We start from the raw sequence: 26,505 nt of genomic DNA on the forward strand, positions 1-26,505 counted from the left end.
AGCTCTCAATCTCTCTTCCTGTCACATGCACATAAACACAGTAGACAAATGTTTTATTAACAGAGTCTTTATTTACAAAGAGTTGTTTTTATTTTGGCCATTTGGAAAACCACTAACATCTTTCACTTTAGAAAACATTAAATAATAAGTATGGTGTTATACAGTACTTTGGATAACTTCTTCCCTCAATGTAGTGCAATGTATGACTGGCACCTTACAAGGGACCTTTTTTATTCTTTTCCTCCTCCATCTTCAGCTGTGTAGTTGTATAACCAAAAAGGAAATGGGTCATTAAACACGGATCTAAGACCATATTTGCTGGCCACTATTCAAAGGCTCAATGATTTCTATTCCTCCTCCAGCCTTGCCTCCACCAAGCAAAATGCCGGCCTTCTCCAGGCCTCATTTCTGCGTGGACTTGAGGAGATTCTAGTTAAGAAGGACTGATGTGATGAAGTGAAGTGATGGTCCAGGGCTAATGGGAATGACAGATGCTTAGCAGTAGTCAAGCTAACACAAAGCAGAGAGAATGCACTGGACAAAACATTTTCTCTCATCTGTGTTCCTTGGTAGATAGACTTGGAGATGGATATCTAAAACATCATATTTACTAAAGCTGGAAAGAAGATATTTTTAACACCTCCTTAACTCAGGATATTATTAAGATCCTCAAATATCTGTCCACCACCACCTCTGGAAATAAATAGCGTGGGGGTTGACTGAGTCTTAAAAATTATTTATTTTTTACTATGTGCTTTGCCTGTTAATACTGCTAGGTTTGCTATAAAGGAAGAGCCATTTTAGCCAGTCAACATCTTCCCTTTTTGCTTTTTGACTAGGAGGTCAAAGGGCAAATTGCCCAATTTAGAGCCTATCCAAATGACTTAGCTCCGAAGACTTTCATTACACACTCATCATTCGGGGGTTCTGCAACCTTTACTTTACCTCGAGGTAAGCACACTTAAACCAAATAAGTAAGTTTCTAGAGGGAAAGATGGAGCTTCACTTTTCTTCTTTTAGGAAAGAATTTTCATTTAACAACTGTCAACAGCAGGAAACGCTTCCTCACCCTCTAGTCTAGGCCTGTTTCCTCTTGTTCTGTTCTCAGTACACCTGGAGAACAGACATTCATCATCACCCCTGGGCCAACCCTTCATCATATCCTCGAAAACCATCAGTGCTCTGCCCCTCAGTCTTCTTTTCTCCAGGCTGAATAATCCCAGTTCCTTTAATTTTTCATCATAGATTTTTTTTTCCAACCCTTTAATCAGCTTTTTCATTCCTGGCAAAAACAGCAGAAAATGATTTGGATTACTTAATCAGCAGTGAAGAAAAGCCTAAGGAGTAGCTCCCCCCCCTTTTTTTAACAGAAAAGCAAAATGTGCAAGGAGAACAGAGAGTTGGGTGCACAGATAGAAGCTGAGTGTGGGAATCTCACCTAATACATCCAGTGCCTCTGATATCTCTTCTAACCAGACACTGTTTAGGTTAGGAGCTTCACTGGCTGAAACTTACAGCAATTTAAAATTTAATATGCCAATTGTTCCAGTGGAACTCTAGCTATACTTTCTCTCACCTGGCCTCCATAGCTTGGATAGTTCTTCTGAAACAACCACAACATTTACAGCTGCTTACACAGTACCAGATGGAGAGCTAATGTTGAGAGGTTACAAGCTGTCGGTGAGGAAGAATAACATGAAATAGTGAAAGGTTTCTATATTAACTACAGTTTCTTATCTCCCTAAATAAGTTACTTTCTTGGGTAGAGTTCACGCTCAAGGCCAATTAAACAAAATTCATCATTCCAAAGCTACAACTTGACACCTCTGCTGGTTCTCTCCAGCTGTCAATATGAAGTTGTAGAACGGGATGAGAGTTCACCATATAATTTTTAACTCAAGCAATCACAAGCTGCCTTTTACCTTGCAACTAGAGTCTGTAAATATTAGGAACATGTAAATAATTAGTATTAATAGCACACGTACACAAAACACTGTAATACTAACAAGGGATTCCATGCCCCTTCTACATAATTTGTCTTTGAAAAAAAACAGGTAACAAGAGTAAATGCACTTTGATATGTTCTACACACCCTTCCTTTATGAAGTGAAATGGCAGTAAGAGTCAGAGTCAGGCCAGGCCTGGGGAGCATAGATCAATCTCACAAGGACACTGTGTACATCCTATCTTAAAGTCAATACCACTCTTGGTACAACACTGGACAGATAACAATAGCTATTTGCACAAATTTCTTTGGAACACTTCTCTCATAATTTGCTACAAAGAGCAAACCAGGATGAAGGGCCATATAGGTCATCATGTACCTCAAAGGCCTTCCCAAAGGAAACACAACCCCAAAGACAACACCCCAAATGGCTGGGACGTGGTTACAGATGTACCTGGATCTGAAGGACGAGAAGGTCATTTTCACTGGGATTGCACAAAAGCAGGGCAAGGAGATGATAGGGATAACCATCCAGCCTTCCTCATGACCCACTGACCCACCCTTCCCCTGGGCCTGACAAGGGGGAAGAGACAGGAGAAGGTGAGCATTGGAAAAAGAAGAGGGAACAACATAGAGTTCATGGCTAGTTCTGGAGTTGTTTAGCGTTCTTCTGAGCAGTGGCCTTTTTTCAAGCTCACATCATCCAATCCAATCTCCCCCGTGTGACCACGCCTTTTTTCACCTTTGAAGATGACCTAGGGAGAGAACGCATACACCAGTCAAGCCTCCTCTACCCCTTCCCAATGCCTGCTTATTAACAAAGGAAAAGGCAGCCCTTCCCCAAAGCTAAATATTAAACTTATGGATAGAAGAAGTGATCAGAGCATGGCTGCCAGGGTCAGCAGGGACTTGTCTTCCCACAGAGACTGAAAGTATCAGCACCAAATTGTTCATCAACCACAATACTCATTATGAGTTAGCCTTTCAAAAGCCATTCTACACCGTGCACATTAACTTCTTTGTTAAGTTGTCAAACAATTAATTCACCACCTAAAGTTAAGAGAGGTAAAGGAAGGAAATAGGCTGGAGGAGTGGGTGGGAATGTTGAAAGGAATGACATTCCTTAAGATGTACTATGTTCATAAACTGCTTGGACAAATGGCAACTTTGTACAACTACTTAAAGATAGTAAGACTATTCAAAAATGAAAAAAAAGACACTAAAAAAGTCATTCTAAACTATGGAGGAATTAGAAGAGGCCATGAAGTGGACACTTTTACCAAAGAGAAGGAAGAAGGTGATGAGAGAATGAAAGGGTATGGAAACAGAGCCAAACATGGAAATGATATAGCCATGCAGCCAGTGTTAGAGATGCCTTCCTCCTTTTTTGGATCACTATAGATTCTACTTTTTTTTGCCAGTCCCTGAACATTGAACTCAGGACCTGGGCACTGTCCTTCGGCTTTGTCAAGCTAGAACCCTACCACTTGAGCCACAGCACCATTTCTGGCATTTTTGTATATATGTGATACCCAGGAATCGAACCTAGGTCTTTATGCATGGTAGGCAAGCACTCTTGCCACTAGGCAAAACTCCCGGCCCACTATAGATTCTTTTATTGCCACAAACATAACCAACTCAGTCACACTCATTTAACCTACGCAAAAACCAAGTGCTTCCACTACTCTTGTACTGCATCTTCTGTAGAACAGCCCTGGGCCGTTGTAAAACAAGATGAACTTATTTTCCTTCTTTTATTCCTCCAATTAGTACAAATAGTAAGAGAAAAACTTTTTTTAAATGAAAGGGTAGGACAAAACCCAGGTGCCCTATTAAAAGCTGTACTAATGGAGTCTGTCTTCTCTTTCTCAAATAGTTTCTAGGAATTATATCAAGAAACACATGTTTCTTCATTGAAAAAGTTGTAGAATCACTGACTTTTTATAAAGATGACATGTTTCCAAATGTATGCGTTATTTGGCACCACCTCCTATGTCCTTTTCTTGCTACAGATCACTTTTTATTACTGAAAATAAACTGTTTATGTTCAATCAAAGCTTTCCCTAGCCTCATACTGGGTCCCCCACCCAAGGCTATTTAGCTACAGCACAAAGGAAGGTGAGAAAACAGACTTATAGAAACATTTAAAACCAGAAAAAAAAATGGCCATCTCCACAAATAATTTATGATAGTAAAGGATGGAAGATAAAGGAAGAGAAAGAAAAAGAAATGCAGGCAATGCAGAAATGGAATTCCTGTCTATTTTTTTTTTAAAACCCTCTGTTCCTAAATCTTTTATCTATTCCAATGGGCCTTCAAATAGAGAGAAGGGAGAAGTGGGAGTCAAAGATTGTAATAAAGGTGGGTGAGGCAATGAATGAAGTTACCGTGCCCAGAAACCCCCACAAACTCTGCCTGACTTCACAGAGCAAGGCTTCCTCCAACTCACACGCCAGGCCTCTCCTATGAAAGGAAAACCTCCCAGGCGCTGCCTCCTTCCGTGGACTACTTACGCTCTTGACGTCAGCCCCTCGCAAGGTGATGTGAGTCTGCCTCCAGCCATGGCCTCCGTTTCTTCCCCACAAGGCTGCCCCGTGGGCACCGTGCTTTCTCACAAACACCTGCAGTGTGCCGGAATGCAGCCCCGACACCTTGTGCCTGAACGACAGGCACAGGTCCCCTGAGTGCATGAGGTGGCCCAGAGGTAGCACCAAGCGGGCAGCTTTTCCCCCTGGGGCTTTGGCTGCAGATACTGTCAGATATTGTCCACCTGGAATGGGAAAAGCAGGGTGTGTGTGTGTGCGTGTGCACACGTGTGCACGGGCATGCACCGAGATGCCTTTCTAGCACAAACAGCAATCTTCACACTGTGACAATCATTAGTAAAGCCGTCGACAGAGTTTGTAAGGAAGTATACATGACTGTGTGCACGCCAGTGTCAATTCTGTGGTGCCGACAGAAAACACTTTTGTTCATGGAGAATAGACGTTATGCCACAGGCGCGGAATAAGGAAGACTAAACTGTCCTGTGAGTGTAGCAACAGACTACAATTGGGCATGCACAGGTGTCCACAAGCACCTCCTGATCCCCCACCCCCGAGAGGCTGCCTGCGCAGTCCAGCAGCCATCGTGTCAAATCTCTGGAGAGAATTTTCTCTAGGCCAATAACTAACCTCTAGGCAGTAGACCACACTGTGGCCTAAAGAGCATTATTCCTGTTTATTCTCTCCTCTCTCTGCTTACAGCTCAACCAAACCAAAACCCAACTCCAGATAGAGATGTGCTTTTCACAAGGGTGTGCCAAACCCCACTCAGATGACAGGTGCTCTGAGACACCCCGCATCCTCCGGCAGGATCTGTTTAATTTCAAGGTTAATGATTAGATTAAAACAAGTCGACGAGTCTGTTTAATTCACTGATCCTACTCTGTATTTGGGAATACAAAGATCTTAAAAATCTTTCACTTCATACAGATCATTTCTGATGATGTGTCCTCTTGGGCCTAAGTATTTCCTTCCCTCTGTTGTGAAGAAGGAAGAGGAGGAGGAGGAAGAAGAGGAAGAGGAGAGGGAGGGAGGAAGTCAGTTCAGTCCTTGAACCCAGGGTCTGGGCTCTGTCCCTGCGCCTCTTTGTGCTCGAGGCTAATACTTTACCACTCGAGCCACAGCCTACTCCCTGCTTTTTCTGAGTAGTTTATTGGAGATCAAAGTCTTATGGACCTTCTAGCCCAGGCTAGCTTCTAACCTTGACTCTCTTATCTCAGCCTCCTGAGTAGCTAGGATTACAGGTATGAGCCACCAGTGCTCGACTCTTATCTCCTTTCTTAATGCTTCACTTACACAACACCTGGTAAGATTTGGGATGTCTTCTCGTTCACATGTGTTTTACAGAACCCCAAGTCCCTTTCAGGGAATTACCTCGTACCCCTGTAGGGAGCAACCTTATAGAACCAACCTGACCTAGCACATAGTAGGGATTCAAGGTCATGATGGAGGCAATGCTATTCCAAGAACATGGCTTCAAACTGAGAAAGAGGCCCTTGCCTCCTGTACTTATACCACTAAAATTCACATTTCTTTTTTTTCCCTCCCACCCCCCCACTCCTTTCTCCATACATGAATTCAAAACTACTTTAAGCCAAAATATTTATATGACTTTTAAATGTCTACCTATAACTCAGCTTTTCACTCATCAAAAGGACTCAGGTTAAGACAAAGATATAAGATTAGCAGTGAACCTGCACAGATTAGCCTAAGTCCCTGTGGAATGTATACTAATATCATTTTGCGAGATACTGCATGCAAACAAAACCATCTAATAAACCACCATATCCAAAGAAAGATTCCAGTAATACTCCGGTAGAGGTATGTAAAACTCTGAAAGTTAAATGGTGGATGACTGGGGCTGTAAATGTACCAGGGATTCTTTCTGTCACCAGGAAGAATTGTTCTCTAGGTTATCAAAGGAAGTGTAACACACTAAGGAAAGCATCCTAAAAGAGGAAAGCATCCTAAATAACCTATTATATTAAAATTTCACTTCTGATTCCTAAATACTGTCTTACATGTCAACTTTTCTTCATTTTTCAAACAGTTAAAAGAATCATGACATCAAAAGAATTAGGGGAGTAGGTACAGCTTCCAGGAGGTGTGAGAAAAGGATCACGATCCAATATAAAATCTTATCTGAAAAATAAAAGCAAAAAGGATAGGGATGTGGCTTGAGTGGTAAAGGCCCCGGGTTCAAATCCTCGTCTCACCAAAAAAAAAGGGGAGGAGGGGGGAGTTGAAGTAAATTATACATGCTTAACCAAAAAGTTATATATTAAAATTTCACTTTAATTTTATACTTGTTGGTATTTCCACAGTTTTGAACTCTAGCAGACTTGTTCTTGGTTTTCCCCCATGGTTGGCCATTTCCTACCCACTATCTCATGCGTTATCATACTTGGCTTATTTCTGGCTGAGATCTTGCTTTCTGCCCAGCGTTGTCTTGAACCTCAGTGTTTCCAATCTCTGCTGCCTGAATAGCTGGCATTACAAATTTATGCCACCATGCCTCGCTGAATGTGACTTTTTAAAAATAAATATTACATTTACAATTCTTTAGCTTGTTTTTTCATTAAATATATGACAAGTAATTCTTTATGTGAGGAAATAATTATGCTTTGCATAGTTTTAAGAATGCCATCAATTATTTAGCCAATTTCGTATTTGAGTATATTTAAACATGCAAATTTCCACTTTTCAAAAGTGAAAAACACTATCAACTAGACAAGCAAAAAAATTTAAAAAGTAGTTGCAATATATCAAAATTGGTTTTTCTACATGAAGGACTTTTATAAAATCAATACTAAAAACAAAAAAGGAAATTTCAAAAACGACTTTTAAATATATGAAGCTATGGCCATATAGCAAAAGGCATACAAATTAAAATTCACACTAGATGTCTTTTCACCTATTAGCTTCCCATTTACCTGTAAGTTCTATATTTGTGTAGGGATGGTTTTGAAATTTTGTTGATAGGAGCTGCTAAAATCCTATCAAAATTCAAAGTGAAAATTCCTTTGGTCTCAGCAATTCTACATCCAGGAATCTATTCTACAGAAGACACTGGGCAGATAGGCAACAATATATTAGCACAGAATTACTTACTGTAGCATTCTCTATGACTCATTGAACAGCTACTTAGATTCCTGGTGGCATTCCGATGAATTAGGATGTGACAGCCAGCCATGAGTGGCACTAATGAGTGTGATTTGTCCACACTGGGTGAAAGTGCTTCAACACCCGTGGCTGATAGTAAGGGACTGGAAACTCTTTGAAATACATCAGTTTAGCAAGTACCTTTGATTGTTCCAACTCAAGTCACTTGCTTAGACGCAAAGCTAATGAACTGCGGCTGTTGTTTCAGCCCAGACATTCTGGTTTCAAAGTATATGTCTTCTTGTTAATTCTTAAGACCATATGGTTAAGTCAAAGGGGGAGAAACTCCTTGAAGATAATGAAAACAAATTTTAAGTAAGTTTTCTGATCAACCAACCCTCATTTGATGTTGAAAACCCTTTACCTACACCTGCCATAAGCTACACAGTCAAATGCTTCCTACAACAGAAAGTCCGCACGCACCTACCATATCAGCCTGTTATATTTTTAATCAATAACCATCTCTTCAGTTTTTACCCACTGGCTCTAATTCTCATCTTCTTGTGATCTCAGGGAACAGCTCTAACCATGGCTCAATTATTTGCAAAACAGCTCAATTTTGTTATTTCTTCTCTAGACTAAACATTCGGATTTTAAAAAATTTGTTCTCACTTTGAGGCATCTTTCTATTCATATCATTCTCTTCTGAGTGATGTCCAATGAATTCTATTTTTTTAAATCCAGATCAGAAAGAATCCCCCTAAGTGGATTAAGTATATAGCCATTTCCATTCTGGAAAAGTACCATTTTTCACACTTAGCGCTCAGCCAGTTCTCCCTCCCACAGCTCACTGTCCCCCTCAGTAGACTTTATTCTTTATAGTACCCTATTAATCTCATCTTTTGGATTGTGATTATGTCAGCAGACACAATAAACTTCCTTTTTAGCTCTCAGTGGGCCTCACTGAGGTCAGCTTATCTTCACTATCTGATTTCAATAACCAATTTATCCAGTAAGAACTTGGACCAACCCTAGAAAAGCAAAAGCAACTTCCAAGAGCCAGAACTCATCATCAGGTGTCGTCCCATCACCCAAGCACCTGCTACTTCCTTCCAACTGTACTAACACCATGCCATGATCCTTTCACACGATTTTTCTTTTGGTCAACCCCTCTCATTTCCAAATCAATTCTCATTTTTCTACCAGAGGGCGAAGGATATTTATTTCTCAAATTTAAACACTTACAAACAAAAAAAGGATACTGGAAGTAGTACATTCATTCTAAAATGCAGTGTTTATATTAAGACAATCACTCTAATCTAGTTTACAAAAACCATCTACATAGACTATCTACTTAGAACTGCAAAGAATTCTTCTCAGTTTTGCATAAACTACTTTCTCCAAGGTACTATACTCAGGAGAGTTATTCATTACCACCACGAATATTATTCAAGGCCCTATCACCCATGACAACCCAGGATCCTTCTTGCAGCGAACGACTTCAGATCACTAGGGCTGTTATTCTAATTACACCATGCATAGAACCACATACACGGGACTATCTGCACGATGATATAGATATTTGGGCCTGAGCTGCCCAGAAAACCACATGGGAAGTATGAAAAGAGGCCTGGATATATTTTTGGAAGACTAAGATGCAACACTGAATTCCACCATGTGTTAGTTCTGAGACCTTATGAAACTAACATAATCTCTCTGGGTATCAATATTTCCTTTGTGAGATTAAGACCATACTGGCTGTATCACACGGTAGGTAAGAGGAGCTAATAAAATGAATGAAATGACAAAGTCACTGGAACTGCAGTAGGAATTTAACATATTGGGTTCTCTCTTATTTTCAGATACCTGTGACAATAATATTGTCAAAATTAACCTTTGTGTGTGAAAATAACTCAAGAATAAAGAGCAGTGTTGTAAAGGAGGTGGTAGGTAATACCTGAAAACTCATTAATTAGAATGTATTAAATATTCACTTTTTAGGTTTACCTCAAATTTGCATCTTAAAATGCCTCCTATCATAATTCAAAGTTCAGTCTTAAGGTGTCTAATAAATACAGATGGGAGTAATTATTTAAGACCTTGCTACACAGTATGTACTGATGTACCTAGGCTTTCCTAAGAAGCCTATAAGAAATTCATCAAAATCTACATTCTCAAAGCCCCAGAATTATCTGCATGCCTGTTAAAGTCTGGAGAATAGCTGCTTCAATAGATCATAAGCTTCCAGGGAAGTTAATTTCCATGGCTTTGTTGTTGTTGTTGTTGGTGGTGGTGGTGGTGGTGGTGTGGGGCTTGAACTCAGGGTACTGCCCCTGAGCTCTTTTCTTCAAGGCTAGTGCTCTACCACTTGGAGCCACAGCATCATGACTGGTTTTCTGGTAGTTAACTGGAGATAAAGTCTTGGAGACTTTCCTGCCTAGGCTGGCTTCAAACCACAATCCTTAGATCTCAGCTTCCTGAGTAGCTAGGATTACAGGCATAAGCCACTAGTGCCTAGCTCCATGTATTTTATACTCTATCTAAATAGCTGGTATAGCACTTAAGAACTAGCCTTCTAAAATTAATGAAATATACACTTCTTGTTTCTATCTTTTTTTCCTAGAATCTTGAGTCAGGAAAACAAAAAGGGAAAGAGAAACTAAACTCCTCACTCTTCTGTTAAGTTTATTCACTCAGAAAATATTTACTGAGGGGAGGAAAGAAACAATATGTAACTTTGCTTTCTGAAACTAGACAAAACATCTTGCATAATTTAAGTATCTACTAATTTTCCAAGAATCTATTTCTACATCTACCTTCTGACTAACTTTCTGTTATGGAATAAAGTTGGTGGCAATTTATAACTGTTTTCTCCAACATCTCACAGAGAGTACTTTTTCCTGAGACATAATCACAATTTTATACAAGTCTCCATTGTCTCTGTCTTCAACAGATCAAATCTTTAAGAGAAAAGTTAAAGGGCATAAATGAGCCAAAAAGCAGCGACTATTAGCAGAGCTGATATATGACAATGTTACATCCGGTTTATTCCTGGGAATGAGATATTACAAATGCCTTGAAAATTGTATGTTAGAATAGGCTTAAATGTTTATTTTACAAAGATTTTTGAGACAACTAGCTTAGTCTTCAGATTATTTATTGCTTCCCATAATGTAATTATGGGAGATTAGCTACTCAATCTAGTTCACTAATTTAAAGATAGTTTGTAAATACTGGGCATGATGTTTTTCAAAACCCCCTTTATTAAATAATCATAGAGGCATAGTACAATATACTTGAAATGTGTACTCAACAGAGTTCAATGAGATGGTTTTACCTGCTGGGTCTCTGATTGGTTCCCAGTGTAAGTCACTGTCTTTTTCTCTGATCCATCCACAAAGTCCATGGTCAAAATTACAGCTGTGTACCAGAATACCTACAGGAAACAACCAGAACAGATGAATAGATATACACTTAACAAATCACAACAAATGATTGTGATCTAGGACTATCTGTATACCAAATGTTCTCTCCTGTCCACACTTAACAACCCAGCAGCCTTTTGATCCCTGGAAATCAAAAGGAAATTACATGAATCATTTCCCAGCACAATTGTGTGTGCCCGGCTCAGCTGCAAAAATAGAACACGCAAGTGTTGCCAGATCACGGCCTTGTGACACTGCCATTTAGAAAATATGATTTCCTTCTTACCATTCAAATACTACTTTATTATATCTTAAAAAGGATGACTAATGGGTTTTTTTTTTGCTTACTTTAACCAAGTTGTGGAAAATATAATTTTGCAGTATAGACTGAACAAGGTGCAATGCCTGTCATTTCCATGAAATGGATGGAAAGAGCAAAATGTTACAGCGGTTCCTACCTGGATCGTCCTTTGCCTCATCATCTGCACTGATTCCTCTTTCTATCTCAAATATTTCAAATAAATCATTCGACGGCTGTCGCGGAACTACAAAAGAGAGGTTTTTTTAATTTTTCTTTTTAAAATCAGGTCTGGAGAATTCAACATTATGTTTATGGGGGGGGGGAGGAAGGAGAGAAGACCTAGACATTACATTACAAATAAAGATATATGACAGTTTGTTCTGTAACAATTTAATGTTGTAACACCTGGGTACAATTTGGACACATCATGTATAAAATATTCTAAGGACTCAACACAAAATTTAAATAAAGTCATCTGAAAATAAATTTTAAAAGATTTCTCCCAATATACTATATTTCTCTCTCTCTCTCATTCATCTCGATGGAAAATGTAAATTAAGGTTTTTGTTAACTGAAAATGCTTAGCATTGCTTTGAATGGTTGGGTTTTCTTTTTTTTAAATGTTCAATGTGCTTTATTACTCAGTTCTCAAATATTTCCTCCCATTTTATTTTAATGTATAAGGGGTTACAGTTATATTTGCCAGATAGAAGGTGCATTACTTCTCGTACATTGATACCCCATTTCATGTTTTTGTCCCCCTTTCTCTCTCCTCACCCCTCCCCTCATTTTCCCCCTCCTATTTCAAATATATATATATATATATATAATACATACCAGGTAACAAAGTCAGATACTGTAACAATATGAGATTAGAATGGTTGGATTTTCTAGTCCAGCATCTACTTCAACCCAAAGGACTCTGCCACTGGTTGGGCACTAATACATGTGTATTATAGCCTTTATCTCTTAAGCAGGTTCCCTGGCTCCTTTAAGATCAAACACAAACTTCTTGCTGCAGGATTTACAACCCATCCCACCAAAACACACACTGCTATCCAAACATGCCATTCATTTTATCTGTCTCTGACCCCAGTGCTCTCTCCTGCTAATTAATCTGCCCAATTCCCCCTTTTCTTTCAAGGCCTAGTGTAAATATCATTGGTTCCCTTCCATGCCCTAGAAAGAAGTAAATTCTTTCTCCTTGTTCATCAACAGCTCTGTGTACACACCTCTCTTGCACAATTTCACAAAACTGTATTATCCATGCATACGTGTCTGTCCCGCTGATAGACTCTGAAATTCTAGCAGGAGTTGATCACATCTTATTCATGAGGCATTTCCAGGGCTTGACCTGGTGACGGGCACTAAGTAAGTGTTTACAGAGTGGAGGCAAAGATCCTGTCAGAAACCCCTGTTCCTTGTCATCATGCACAAGTGGGACAGGGCTTAAGAATCCACTTAACAGTAATTAGCTAATTTAGTCATATATCCCTGTAATGGGTACCTGGGGGCGGGGGTTGGTGGAGTCAGCAAGACCAACAGGTCATGGGTCTTATGCAGTGTGAACTCTACTAGGAGAAGCAGACTTGAACTATGGAGAAAATCAAGACCACAATTCTAAATTTTGAAAAGGGCTAAGAGAACAAACAAACAAAAAAAATGCCAAAAGACAGCCTGAAGAAGAAGTGGCTGAGGAGCAGGGGACTTTGTGAGAATGTTGGGGTAGTGAGGGACATTCTTTGGCCAGAGGGCAAAGAACACTCCCTTTTTCGGCCCAGATCTTAAATTAATTAGCTCTATTTTTATAAGGCAGGGAGTAAAAGATGTAGCACAACATGAAACTCACCATCAGTCAAAGGGTTCTTTTCTCAATGTTCCTATTATGTTTAGCAATATTTTTTAAGCTGACAATCTCATATTTGCACTCAGTGTTTTTAGCTTACCACTTCTAGATTTCTTTTTTAATTCGAAAGTTAAAATGGTGAAGCTCTTTCCCATTTTACAACATATAGTCGCAAATACAAAGGATGGAGAAAAAAGAGACAGAGAGAGACACTAGGATAGAAGACAGACAAGCTCTAGGAACCCACCTCTTCTTGTATCCAAGGTACCACAGCAATGGCTAACCTCCACAATGCCCAATTACAGCTCTTTTTCCCTAACTTGGGGCCTCTGCCCAGGAGAATATGTCTAAATTTACCATGAGTATTATGAAATTGTAGGGAAGTATGCATTATTTCTCATGCTGTACAGAAACTTAAAAAAAAACATGTTTTTGTTTTCCTCTCCATTAACATATAAATCATCTATATTATCAGCACAATTGTTACATGAGACTCATCTCCAATTAACCAACAGAAAATCAGAAGTGGCACTGTGCCTCAATGTGGTACAGCAGTAGCCTTGAGCTGAAGAGCTCAGGGACAGTGCCCAGGCCTGGAGTTCAAGCCCCACAATTGACACACAAAAAAAAAAGAAAAAGAAAAAGAAAAAAAATGAAGAAAAGAAGTACAACAAGGATGCTGAGTGTGATCTCACAACCTGTAATCACAGCTACTCAGAAAGTAGAGGCAGGTGGGTTGGAGTTTGAGAAGAGGGTAGGCAAAGTTAGTGAGATCATATCTAAAAATAAAATAAAGAAGCAAAGGACTTAGGGGTGTGGCTTACATGGCATTTATCTAGCAAGCACGAGACACTAGATTCAATGCCTAGTATCAGAAAGAGAAGGGAAAAGAAAATACATTGAGATAGACACTGCTACATAATTTCTCTATTCTCCTCTACTTCATATTTTTGGCTACTAGTCCATTTAAATGTACAATACACATACCGAAATATATTTGATATTTCTGTGTTGGATTGTTCATTCTTCGGATTCAGAGATTCTAATTTTAGAGATTCAAAACGTAATAAGAACAGCTGGATGCTGGTGGCTCAAGCTTGTAATCCCAGCTACACAGAAGGCTGAGATTTGAGGGTTGAGATTTGAAACCAGCCCTGGCAGCAAAATCTATGAGACAACTATCCCCAATTAACCCCCAAAAGGCCAGAAGTGAAAGTAAGGTTGAAGGAGTAGAATAACAGCATTAAGCAAAGCTAAGGGACAATGCCCAGGCCCAGAATTCAAGGCATATGTGCACATGCACACATACACACAGAATAAGAGAAATGAAATGCTAATAATGCAAGTTCCATACTTCCCTCTCTCTATTTCATCCACTTACTTGTACAATCAGTCAAAAACAGCAGCAACTCATTAGCTGACTTAGATAAGTGTGACACCGCTGTACATCACGTTAACAGTAAATAAATAAACACAGCAAAACAAAAAACAGCAGTGACAAGGATGAAGTAAACAGGCCAAGAATTGAACACACCATTCACTTCATAGGACCTACATTCTAGAGGCAATCAGACACTTCCCAATTTGCTCAGATAGTGGATGCCTTAAAGAAGGCACTACTCAGATAGAAGACTGGCTCAGCTAGTCCAGGGAGGACAGATGTCAAAAACCATCTGTGGAAATTATTGCTTATACTCACACATCAAAGATGAGTTCTATGAGCTGGGCCCCAGGAAAATGAAAAGACAACCATCAACATTGCTGCAGAACTTAGCAGGAGAAGTGGCAGCAAATGAGAAGTGCATCAAATGAAATCGGAGATGCATTAATATATTGTACTTTATGCTCTCAGAAACCAGAAACTTCTGAGGGGCTTTAACAGATCAGTGACAAGATCAGGTATGCATGTGAAATTTATGAATCTTCTGCAGCACGGAAAGTGGATAGGAAGAGGAGGAAAGTGGATCCCATTGGGAATTTATGAGTAAAATGAAAAAATAAAGAAGGTTTAAGATAGGTGTCAGTGGCTCCACTTGTAATCCTAGCTACTCAGGAGGCTGAGATGTGAAAATTGTGGTGTGAGACTCTTCTCTCCAATTAAACAACAAAAAGCTAGAAATGGCTCAAGTGGTAGAATGAAGCCTTAGAAAAAAAAGTTATAGAGTTCAAGCCCCAGTTCTGGCATGTAACATGCATACACGTCCGTGAACACACACACACACACACACACACACACACACACACAAACACACAAACATGCCGCTATACTACACTTTTAAATTGTCCTCCACATTTTTCTGCTATTCAATGTTTCATCTACCAACAAATATCCATGCCTATTACTCTCAACTTTTTGCATAACTAAATAAAGGAGAGTGCAGGTCTTAAAGCAAGTAGGCAGTGGGTTTAAAACATGGTTTGACTGGTTTGAGGGACTTGGCACCTTTTCATGACCATGAAGTTCTGGACCCAGAGGGAGACTACAGCTACATAAAAAGAAATAGCACTTCTTCAAAGAAACTGGAGTCTAGAACTTTGTATTAAATCTATTTTTCCAAGAAATGTGATCATATTAATATATAATCTATGTTCACAGATGAGATTTTTTCCCCAAATGTCCAACTGTCTATTTTTTACCCAGAAGACTTTAAAAGTAAGCACAGAACAGAAAAGTAATATAAACATTACCATATATACCTCCCACTGCCAAAATGCTTGCAAAGAGTGATGATAGCAAACTGTAAGCTTTATTTATTAAAGATAGCTTTGCAAATTCAGTTACTGTTCTAAAATGGTTCCTATGACATTGTCCAGGCTTGTTCTGGCATTTGTTGTTGGACTAAAAGGTTACTGATAACACTTCCTTAAATTCTTTCTAGGCTTAGAAAAAGAGAAAAGTCCATATGGAATTATCTTTACATCTGAATGGTTCTTTCAGGTGGAAAACGAAAAACCTAGACATTTTAAGAGACTACAGACCAGAGGATAGGACGAATGACGGGTTTTATGAAAAACATCTCCCTTCTCCCCCTCCCTTTTCTCTCTCCTCAAATTTAGAACTTTTGTAGAATAAAATAAGCCTAGAAATGAGCTTCTGGGATTTCTGTAACCATATTAGTGAAAATTCTTATTGTATTGATTACTGAGCAATAAGAAACAGTTCCCTGAGGCACACAGGAATAAGATCTTGTTGCCATTATTCCCATCCCATAGAAAGGCTCTACAGTGTTCAAACGAGTCCCTGCCAGACACTAATGACAACTGGAAAAAGAATCACATCTCTGGTGAAAGGTGGAACCCAGACAGTTACTCAGTCACAAGCCTGATCTTTGTGACACACCTCTTGCTTTGTTGTATCTTCTATAAATTCTCAGACTAACCCCATGGCACTGCCTAGCAATCTCCCAGAAAGAACAGGACATATAAATGATACATATTCTCTAAGCATGACCAGTGGACCAGACACCTCTAGTTCAGGAGGATATCTGATAGCCTTTTCTCTTTACCAATTCAAAGCCGAAGGGCGCCCTGAGGGTTAGCTGTGCTAGGACAGAGTGGGAAACTGCATACAGGTCTCACGTCGACACTCTACCAAGGGCGTTTCTGACTGAGTACAGTACAAACTCCTCAGTGGGATGCAGAAGCTCACCATGCAGCGTGGGTGTCAGAGCATTCACTAAAAGAATACTTAATGAAGAGGGTCTAATAATATTCAATAGACCCATCATAACTAGCATCTGAACAGATTCATTTCTAAGGAGGCAAATGTCATTATTTTCCCAGAAATGAAGCTGAGGAGATATTATCTGTTTTAACATCACACCTGCTTAATAGGGTGCTAGAAACATCTAAATGAAACACTATGTGCCAATTACTTAGTAATACGCAAAGGACATAGAAAGTGGCACATTTCCCTATTTATCTTCTCTGCTCATTTAGTAGCTCACTCTTGCAAATCAATTTGTCTTCAAAAGATCTGTTTACCCAAAAATAGTATTAAAATGGTAATGAGCCATAATAAAAAGCATCAGGGGACAAAAAAAAAGGATGCTAAGGGCTCCGAGTGTTACTCGTGAGGTAAGGGTGCCTTTGCAGCAAGCAAGAGCCCTGAATTCAAACCCAAGTACCTCCGAAATAGATATATCAGTACCTTCAGAACCAGAAGTTATTCTGAGTTAGAAAATGCTGTCATTGCTATACAAATGACTTCAGCTTTACTAGTTCAACAGGTAATAAGTATTAAGTCATGTGTCACATGTACCTTTTCATCTAATTCATCTAGCTACCTACTGATGTGTACACCAGAATGATTCAGGATTGGCAAACGAAACAAAGGCATGGGAAAAATTCAGTAACCTTCACCAAATACTACACTTTTAAATTATAACTTTATAGGCAAATGAGGATACAACTTAAGTCTGCTTTCTGAATTTCATCATATTCATTAAGAACTCAATGTATATTTTGTGAACAGAATTATATTTTTCTTTACCAGCCACTATAGGATCCAAGTCAAATAGAAACCAATATGAATGATGAAAACTTCCAGAATTCATAGCACCAGATCCTGATCTGGAAGCAGTAACAAGTCACTCCATTAAAACACAAGCATCTTCACGGCGTCTCTGTGGGCTTTGCTGTTTACAAGAGAACAAACTCGTTTGAAGACCTTTTCACCCCTCAGCAGAAACAATCTTTTCACTCATCACGACCAAGAATCAGATATAAGAGACCACAATATTTCCACAACTAACAACAATGGATCCAAAGCGAGCTAGAGACTACAAACTCGTTAGAATGGAAGAGGGGAGAAAGCTTTCATTGATCATGCAGCAAAGTACAAATCAGTAAAAAAGAAACATTTTTTTTTTCTTCTTACTGCTTGGTTCTTGGAATTTCAGCACATTCTCATGTTTTATAAAAACAAAACAATAGTGAGGCTGGCTCTTTGATAAGGCTACTCACACAAATACCTGATAACATTAATTACTACTTCTCTGTAATCTTACATCCATTACACATTTCCTCTTAATTTTGTATGGTTCAGGTGAATATATGCGTTGAGCATATTGTTAGATTTTACATCTACCTAATTGTGGCTTTTCTGGGTTTTCATTTAAATTATCTTTCAAGTCTTTTCCCAAGTGACAACACATATGCTAAAGAAAAACTCTAACAGGCCTCTCTACTGAAAAATATCTTTCAATATGGAAAAAAAATGGAACTCTCTTATATGGAGCTTTTTAGAGGAGCCTGTTAAATTATAGACATAATTCTAAAAACTTATGAAACCAAGACAGGCAAATTCTTTTCTGAGATTTGAGAGTAGTAAAGAATAAAAGTATCTTAAGAAGTTATCTGGAGAAAATCCTCAATGAATAAAGACAGTTGAAGTGAAGTAGTATCAGGTTCCTTTTTCTGTTTGTTGTAAATACAGGCTGGTCATGATTTTCTGAATTAAAAATTTAGAACCCCTCCCTTATTCAGAATGCATGCTACAACCACAATATGACAAGTTAAGAAGTGTCCAAAATAGTTCCCTGTGTGCTCAACTTAATGAGCAGCTATGGCTGAAGATGAAGTGAGAGTGGAATTTCACTTCGGGCAGGCATGTCTAAAGGCAGCACCACTATCTTTGGCATGCAATAGCGCTGGCACAGGACCAAGCTAATCCTCCCCCAGGCATGTCTTGAAGACCTCATTCTCTCTCACAAGTGCCCTTAAGAATCACTGGAACTCTGCACCTCCTTAAATTTATTCTTCCAACTTAACATTATATGTAATTAATTCATCGATGTGCAGGTATGGATAGGAATAATGGAGAGGCTTTTCAAACACAAAACATTTAACCAAATGACAGGATATTTATTTTTTATGTTAGAACACCTTTTTACATTAAATTTCCAAATTATCATGACTTGGAAGAGAACAAAAATAATGTGAATGCTATATTCAGTTAATGCATAAATAAAAATCGTACATGATCACTAAAAGATGGAAAATTATAGAAGAATATAGAGAAAAACAACACAGTCAGGGAGGAAGAGGAAATAACAATGAATTTCAAAAATAACAGGTGGACACATATGAAATATCTACTGATATTCTAAAAAATATTGATTTCCATGACCACAACAGAATTAGAGAATATCACTTTTTAAATAGACAAATGCCTAAAGGGGAAAAAAATCAATGGTTCTACACATGCAAACAGCAGCTTATGTTTTTCTTTTCTTTCCTTTTAAATAAATATAAAAGACCCAAAATTTTGTTCCATCATGGAAGGAATGGGTAAAGACCCAGAGGAAACTGGTATTGTGTAAGTAAAGAAGAAGAGGGAGAGAAGTGAATACAGATGAAGATAAGTAAAAATGAACGAAGTGAAACAGAACACACACACTGGAACCAATCAGAGGTATAAAATGCAAATTTTGGTCCTATAACTTCTCTTTGAGAATGTGCCTTTCAGCATGACCTCTCTCTCCCTTGGTGCTATCTCCCTTTAATAGTGGAGTCTTGGATGTAAAGTAGCTCCAGTGTAGTGCTCATCATAGTTCACAGTGAATACAGCAGGAGTTGTTCCACCTCTCTTTCTCCATGCTGCACTTTCTACATTACTACTTATGCTACAATGCTTCATTCTTTGGGGCCTTTTTTGTGCTATCTTCATTAGCAAGGCCTCCTTTTCCTCACTTCACTTTCCTCATATCAGGAAGTCTCCCCTCCTCCAAATAATCCATACCCCAAAGCTGACTGGATACTCAGCTCCTCTTTACTCCCATAATGTCCTACAAGGCACCAATTATTTCCTAGGTGACTGTTTTTCCTACTGCACCGTATCCTTTTCTGTGTTATCTTTCCAAGTCTAATGCCTACTTTAAGAGGTGGTACTCTAATGGACAGTGAAAAATGTTCACCAATGCTGGGTCTGGTGGCTCATATCTGTAAGCCTACCTACTCAAGAGGTAAAGTTCAAGAGGACTGCAGTTCAAGGTCATCCCTTGAACTGCATAAATGTGAGACCTCACTGAAAAAATACCCAACAAAGAAAAGACTAGGGTTGTGATTAAAGTGGTAGCATATTTGCCTGGCAAACACAGGCACTTCAAAGCCCGTTACTACCATTGAACGAACATTAAATTAAACGTTAAGCTAGATGATGGTAGCTCACACTTGCAATCACAGCTACTCAGGTGGCTAAGATCTGAAGATCATGGTTTGAAGCTAGACCAGGCAGTAAAGTCCATAAGACTTTTATCTCCAATTAACAATCAATATTTTTTCTTAATATCATAAACAGAACTGTGACTCAAGTGGTACTGCACTAGCCTTGAGCAGAAGAGTTCCGAGATAGTGCCCAGGAAATGAGTTCAAGCCCCCAGGATGAGCACACACACAACAGGGTTAAATAGTAAATGTCTCTTGAGAATTTTCAAGTAAATGTACTTCTGTTAGAATAATTCCCATATTGGACTATCCTATGCTACCCTGAGATTACTTCTTTTAGTCTTTCCATGTTTCTTTCTTTTCTTCCTTCTTTCTTTCCTTCCTTCCTTCTCTTCCCTCCTTTCCTTTCTTCCTTTTTCTTTATCTTTCGTTCTTTCCTTCTCTTTCCTTCTTTCTTTCTTCCCTCTCTTTCCTTCTTTTTCTGTTTTCTTTTCTTTGTGTATGTTTGTGTATGTGTGTGTACACACATGTGTGTGCACGCATGCCTGCACCCATGCAAACACTTGCACGGGGGCTTGAACTCAGAGCCTCACAGTCTCATCTGGCTTCTCTGCTCAAGGCTGGTGCTTGAGCCACATCTCCACAACCCAGTCTTTCAATTTCTATCTACAGTCCTTCCTACTTCCTCATTTGCATGGTTTCTTTACATAGCTCTTTATAATATTTATCAGTAGAGATAGTTGGCCTATCCAGGTTTTTCTTTTTATCTGTTTCTTACTGAAGGCAAGATCTATGATTAAAATGTCACCACAAAAAACAGCCTATTTAAAAGACATAGTAACAATTTTATGTGACTTACTGAACACATCCCCTCTGGGTTTCTGAGGATCTGTCTGTATCCTGTTGTCGACTGTAATCCCTCTTGATGTGCTGGTAGTTGGTGCTATGGTTGTCACTCTGGTGGATGGCCTTTCTGGGGTTGGTGGGGGTGGAGGTGTTAGGAACTCTGTGGGGAGGGGGGGTGGTGGTGGTGGTGGAGTAGGTGGTCGAGTTGGATTTGGTGTAGGTCTTGTTGTTGGTTTAAAAGTGGGCCTGTTGGTAATGACAGGAGGAATATATGGAGTCTTCACAGGCCACCGAGTACTTCCGACATCAGGAATCCAATTAGTATGTCCTCCATCACCCTTCACACCCGTATCATTTCCTCTGGGTACATGAACTGGACCTGAGGGTTCAATCATGACTCTGGGAATATCTGAAAGAATCCAGAGATTTGTGTTCATCTGTAACTATTTCTTTCTAAAAAGACATCAAACTGTAAAACACATACAATACACAGAGACAGACTTCATGCCAACTGGTCTTCTCACATTTAGACTATTACCTACTGTCAATCCAGTTATTTTCCTAACAATTAAATGTGTGGGTGAGAAAGTCAATGTGTGCAAAATTATATTGGGATTTCTTTAAGGAGTATGTATTATTTTTCAAATACAAAATGTTTTAAATATTTGTATAGGCAAAACAGACATCAATCAAAAAGATTTTGAAAATGCAGAAACATTACAAGTTCTTTCTGATATAAGAAACGTACAGAGTAAAGTTTACCTATGGTACATGCACATTATAAAACTGTGTTCAAAGGGCTAGGAGTTTGGCCTAGTGGTAGAGTGCTTGCCTAGCATGCACAAAGACCAGGGTTCAATTGCTTAGTACCACATACATAGAAAAAGCTGGATGTGGTGCTGAGGCTCAAGTGGTAGAGCTCTAGCCTTGAGAAAGCCCAAGGACAGTGCTCAGGCCCTGAGCTCAAGCCCAGGACTGGCTAAATAAATAAATAAATGAATAAACTGTGTTTAGAATTCTCTAAAGACTAATCCTTTTCCTGTCTATACTTCACATATCTAGTCAATTCATGTAAAAATAGTTTGACAAAGTGTTCCACAGATTTTTTAATAGCTGGCTTTCCTTTCCCCTTACTAATTTATGCAATTGCTCTCTAACCAGACAATTTCAGAGGGTATGATAATCATCTGTGGAATCTTTTCTCTTGGTAATCTTCACCAAAAAGCATCAATATTTAATCTGCCTGGAATGACATACCCCAGCCCTGGGAGGGCTACATGACCCTTCAAAACCCCTTTAATCCAAATGATTTTATGCCCCACGGTTTTCAGTAAATATTTTACTCAGGAAATTTTAAAAGTTATCTAGTGCTATGTGAAATGTATGCTGAATTGTGGTCTTGGGTTTGTAAAGCTTTCATCTTAGTATGTATTTTTTTCATGTTTATCTAACCCACTACTCCAAACATAACTTATAAAAATGGAAGCAAAGTAGTCTTGAATATAGAGGAAATTTATATTGGCATTATTTTTCAAGAGTGGAGAAGTATAGAATGGAGGAATAAAAACGAAGACTACATCCAGATTATCATCATATTATGATGTTAATAACAAATAGATATTTATTTCTCAGGGAGGATTCCAGCAGACTTTTCCTGTGCTAAAGGAAGCAATTGAGAGTCAAGAAAATCTATTGTGTTAAGATTAGAATGCATTATTGAGACTTTAATTTTAAAAATACCTTAGCAAGTGCTTTTACTGTTTTTAGAAAATATAGAGTAATAGCTTTAGTCCAGAATATGTCTTTGATAATATATTCTTTATCTCCCCCAGCAATGGAATTTACGTAATCCTGTATTTCCTGCTGGGAAACAAGTGTTACTCACACACACAGTTCCATCCATCGCCTTTGTAGCCATCTTTACATCTGCACTGGTAGGATCCATGTATGTTGTAACAGTGAGCAAAGCTGCTGCACTGATGCTGACCCAGAGAGCATTCATCTACATCTGCGTTTAGGGGGAAGAGAAAGTGATTTCATGAAGAAATGAGTGTGCTCACAGGAAAAACACATGTTCAAAAAAAAGTCCACATGAATCCAGCAAATAAACAGAAAAAAAAATACACTTGTATCCAGGACTACCTGGACATCCATTGGTTTGTATTAATCCATTGCTGTTGCCCTTTCCCCATCCCTGACATTCCCAACCTTCACTGTGGCTCAGAGACCTTCCCGTGGCATGAGAACAAACAACACAAAGCAGTGATTGTGTTTCTTTACCGTGACATTGATATTTGCCTCCGATGTACATGAGGTCGAAGCCTTTATGACACTTGCAGATGTAACTTCCAAAAGTGTTGACACACTGCCTAAATCTGGGGCAGGAGACTTTCCCTGTAGCACATTCATCAACATCTAGAAATATAAGTTAATTGCATCTTAGAAAGTACGAGGGCATGTTCAGACAGTGTGGGTTTAAGACAAATAACTGACAACCACTGTTAATGACGCGCTGTTTCTAAGCCACAGTGTTGGAAGAATCTCCAAACTGGTGTTTATGCTGCCAGTTTGACCCACTCCAAACCACTTGCTACCAAATCATCAAAACAATTTCATTACAACATGAAGTTGTTATTATACTTGAACCTTCACAACTGTTTCAACTCAGTTTTTGCATTAAACTTACATTTGTCCCTATGTCATTTTGGAAGGCCTACAGTAGATACCCCTCCACTTCTCCATTTCCTCTGGTTTGTGTCTCAAGGCACCACTTACTCATGCTCTTCAAATAAGTCACTTATTTCTTTATCACATGCTCAGGCCTGTACTATTCTCTGAAGACATGGCCTCATCCAATACTCCAAATGGTTCTATATAGCATGCCTCTAATAAAGAGATGTAAACTCAAAAGGAAGAACGTTCCTTGCCTAACTAAAGTTATTTATCTACATATAGCAGACCCAGGTTTGATGTTACAGCAGACTCAGTCACAGTCTATATTGCCATATCTTAATTTCCTAGGAAATAAACCTAAGCCTCATGGTGTAACAGATAATTTAGCCCCATCTATCTCTTTAGTCTGGCTACTTCATTGTTCCTCCTTGCCTCTGACATTCTAGAAATATTAGGTTCCTCTTGCCTTCCTATACAATGCTTTGTTGAATCCTGGTGCCTCTGTCTGAAGGGTCTTCCTGTTCTTCTTTTCTGAGGAAACAACATTCCGATGGACCCTTCACAGAGGTCTTCTGCTGATAAATCTGGCACATGATGTAAGAAAGTGCCTTTGAATCCCTTCTTCAACCTTCTGCTCTCTTCCTTTATCCTACAGAGACTGTCGATAGAAAGGCTTGTTTCCTTAACTTACCCACACAGGTCCTTCCATCAGGAGCCAGCTGCAGGCCAGGGGAGGGGCACTGGCATCGGACTTGCCCTTTCACTACATCACAGCCATACTGACAGTTTGCCATGGAGCACGTATGTGCACCTAGGAAGACAGTAAGTGGCTGACTTAGAGGGGGGGGAAACACAATCTGTAACTTAAGTAAGTAAGTTTTTTCTACTTGTCCAGAATCAGTAATACAGAAATCAAAAATGATAGCAAAGAGTCCTCAATTTTGACCAACATTCTAAAGAAAGGGAAAATGGAAAGTGATTGACAGGAGTGAGAGGAGGACAAGAGACAAAAGTGTGGGGGAAATATGACAAAAACATTATATATATGAGAATATAATGAAATCCAATATTTGATATGATTAATATATGATGATAATTTTTAACGGCTTAAAGATGGACAAAGGGCAAGACCCCTTTGCAAGAATGGTCAAGAAGTGAGTTTATCACCACCATTGTCTGGAGAATGCCTCAAATGCTGTAAAGAATTTAAAGACACACATAGGACTTTGAGCTTACACAGATTATCTGGAAATTTTGGCAGTGGCCAAAGAAAGTGGAGAATTGAGGGGTTATTTTTATTTTTTACTTTATAACATACAGCCTTATTAACTGGCCATTTGATAAAATAAAAATTAAGTCATTAAGTGTTGAGTATCATAAAAACTCAAGCTCAGTATATCCATTAGGTATTGAATATTGCCCATCTTACGTTAATAAAAACTGACTTTTGTATAAAAATACACACCAGAACAGCTTTTATGATATAGCTTCACTTCTGAAGCTATAGTCTTTAGACTATTATCAAGATAAACATGAAGTGAGAAGGCATGTATGTCTGTAAACATACAACAAACCTGATGGATTCTCTTTGAACAGTATCTCAACAATCAGTCATGTTTTTTATTCTACCTATAGCAGTTCTACACAAGTAGAACGTGAGGATAAACACATCAGGGAAATTTTAAGGTAATGCACTCCCTGTTGCAATCTCTATTCCCAGCATCATGTCAGTTTAAAATTGGTACTCGTAGTAAAAGCATGTTACACATCTAACATGGGTAACTCTTACTCCAAATTTCAGTTTCTCAGGCACACTTAAGAACACATGCACACATCCTGTCTGGGCGGACCCAAAGGCATGCTACCAGAGCACGTTAGAATTCAAGCCAAAAAGCTCTTAGAAAACAGTTAAGATTCTTAACATACTTGAGCAGGAGCCATCCGGCATAAGCATATATCCGTTGAGACAGTAGCACTTGTAGCTGCCGAATGTGTTCATACACCTGTGCTTACATGGTCGGGGCTTCAGGCCACACTCGTTCAGATCTGAAAAGAATGTGGGTTAATACAGAAAAAAAAAATCACAACTCAGCACTAACACACAATATTTCAAATGCTTGATATGGAGACATAATGGAGAAAATGGTTTGAGCACTTTTCCCAAACCATTATTTACATGAGGGAAAGCTTGTTCGTGCAAGCCTTTTTTTTTGTTTGTTTGTTTGTTTAGGTTCATGGGGCTTGAACTCGGCCTGGGCACTGTTCCTGAGCTCTTCAGCTCAAGGCTACCGCTTTATCCTTGAGCCAAGCCCCACTTCCCATTTTCTAGAGATTAATTGGAGATGAGTCTCAGGTCCTTTTGTGCCAGGACTGGCTTTGAACCGTGATCCTCAGCCTCCTGAGTAGCTAGGATTACAGGCAGCTAATGCTCATGCACTCTTGACTGTTCTAGCAGTGACCACATGTCACCTTGACCTTTGTGATTCTCTGTTCATGAAGGACTGCTAGGATGAACCTCCTGCCCGTTATGCATCTGCCTCTTCACCCCTAGAAAGAGCAGCCTGCTCAACGACTCGTGGGTATGGACACCTTATCTAATCATCTCTCCGATTGCAAAGATGCTAAAACACCTGTGTTTTACTGCTAGATCCACTGTG

At 39.1% G+C, this 26,505-nt stretch overlaps 1 protein-coding gene across 4 annotated transcripts in view; it reads right to left on the bottom strand.

Moving 5' to 3' along the window:
- Positions 1 to 1,163: 1,163 nt before the first annotated feature.
- The window catches only part of Npnt (nephronectin), a 59,651-nt gene continuing 34,309 nt past the window's right edge, over positions 1,164 to 26,505 (bottom strand). For all 4 annotated transcript variants that reach the window (XM_090356722.1, XM_090356723.1, XM_090356721.1 and 1 more), the window contains 9 exons: positions 25,775 to 25,894; positions 24,540 to 24,659; positions 23,456 to 23,590; positions 23,061 to 23,183; positions 21,189 to 21,584; positions 11,474 to 11,560; positions 10,928 to 11,026; positions 4,459 to 4,715; positions 1,164 to 2,700 (listed from right to left, as the gene is read on the bottom strand). In XM_090356722.1, coding sequence (XP_090212848.1) covers positions 2,605 to 2,700; positions 4,459 to 4,715; positions 10,928 to 11,026; positions 11,474 to 11,560; positions 21,189 to 21,584; positions 23,061 to 23,183; positions 23,456 to 23,590; positions 24,540 to 24,659; positions 25,775 to 25,894 — 1,433 coding nt within the window. In that variant the 3' untranslated portion in view covers positions 1,164 to 2,604. The remainder of the gene's footprint in view (positions 2,701 to 4,458; positions 4,716 to 10,927; positions 11,027 to 11,473; positions 11,561 to 21,188; positions 21,585 to 23,060; positions 23,184 to 23,455; positions 23,591 to 24,539; positions 24,660 to 25,774; positions 25,895 to 26,505) is intronic.

Source organism: Megascapheus bottae, chromosome 23 (assembly GCF_031878675.1).
Source record: "Megascapheus bottae isolate mThoBot1 chromosome 23, mThoBot2.hap1, whole genome shotgun sequence".
In the NCBI taxonomy this organism is placed as follows: domain Eukaryota; kingdom Metazoa; phylum Chordata; class Mammalia; order Rodentia; family Geomyidae; genus Megascapheus; species Megascapheus bottae.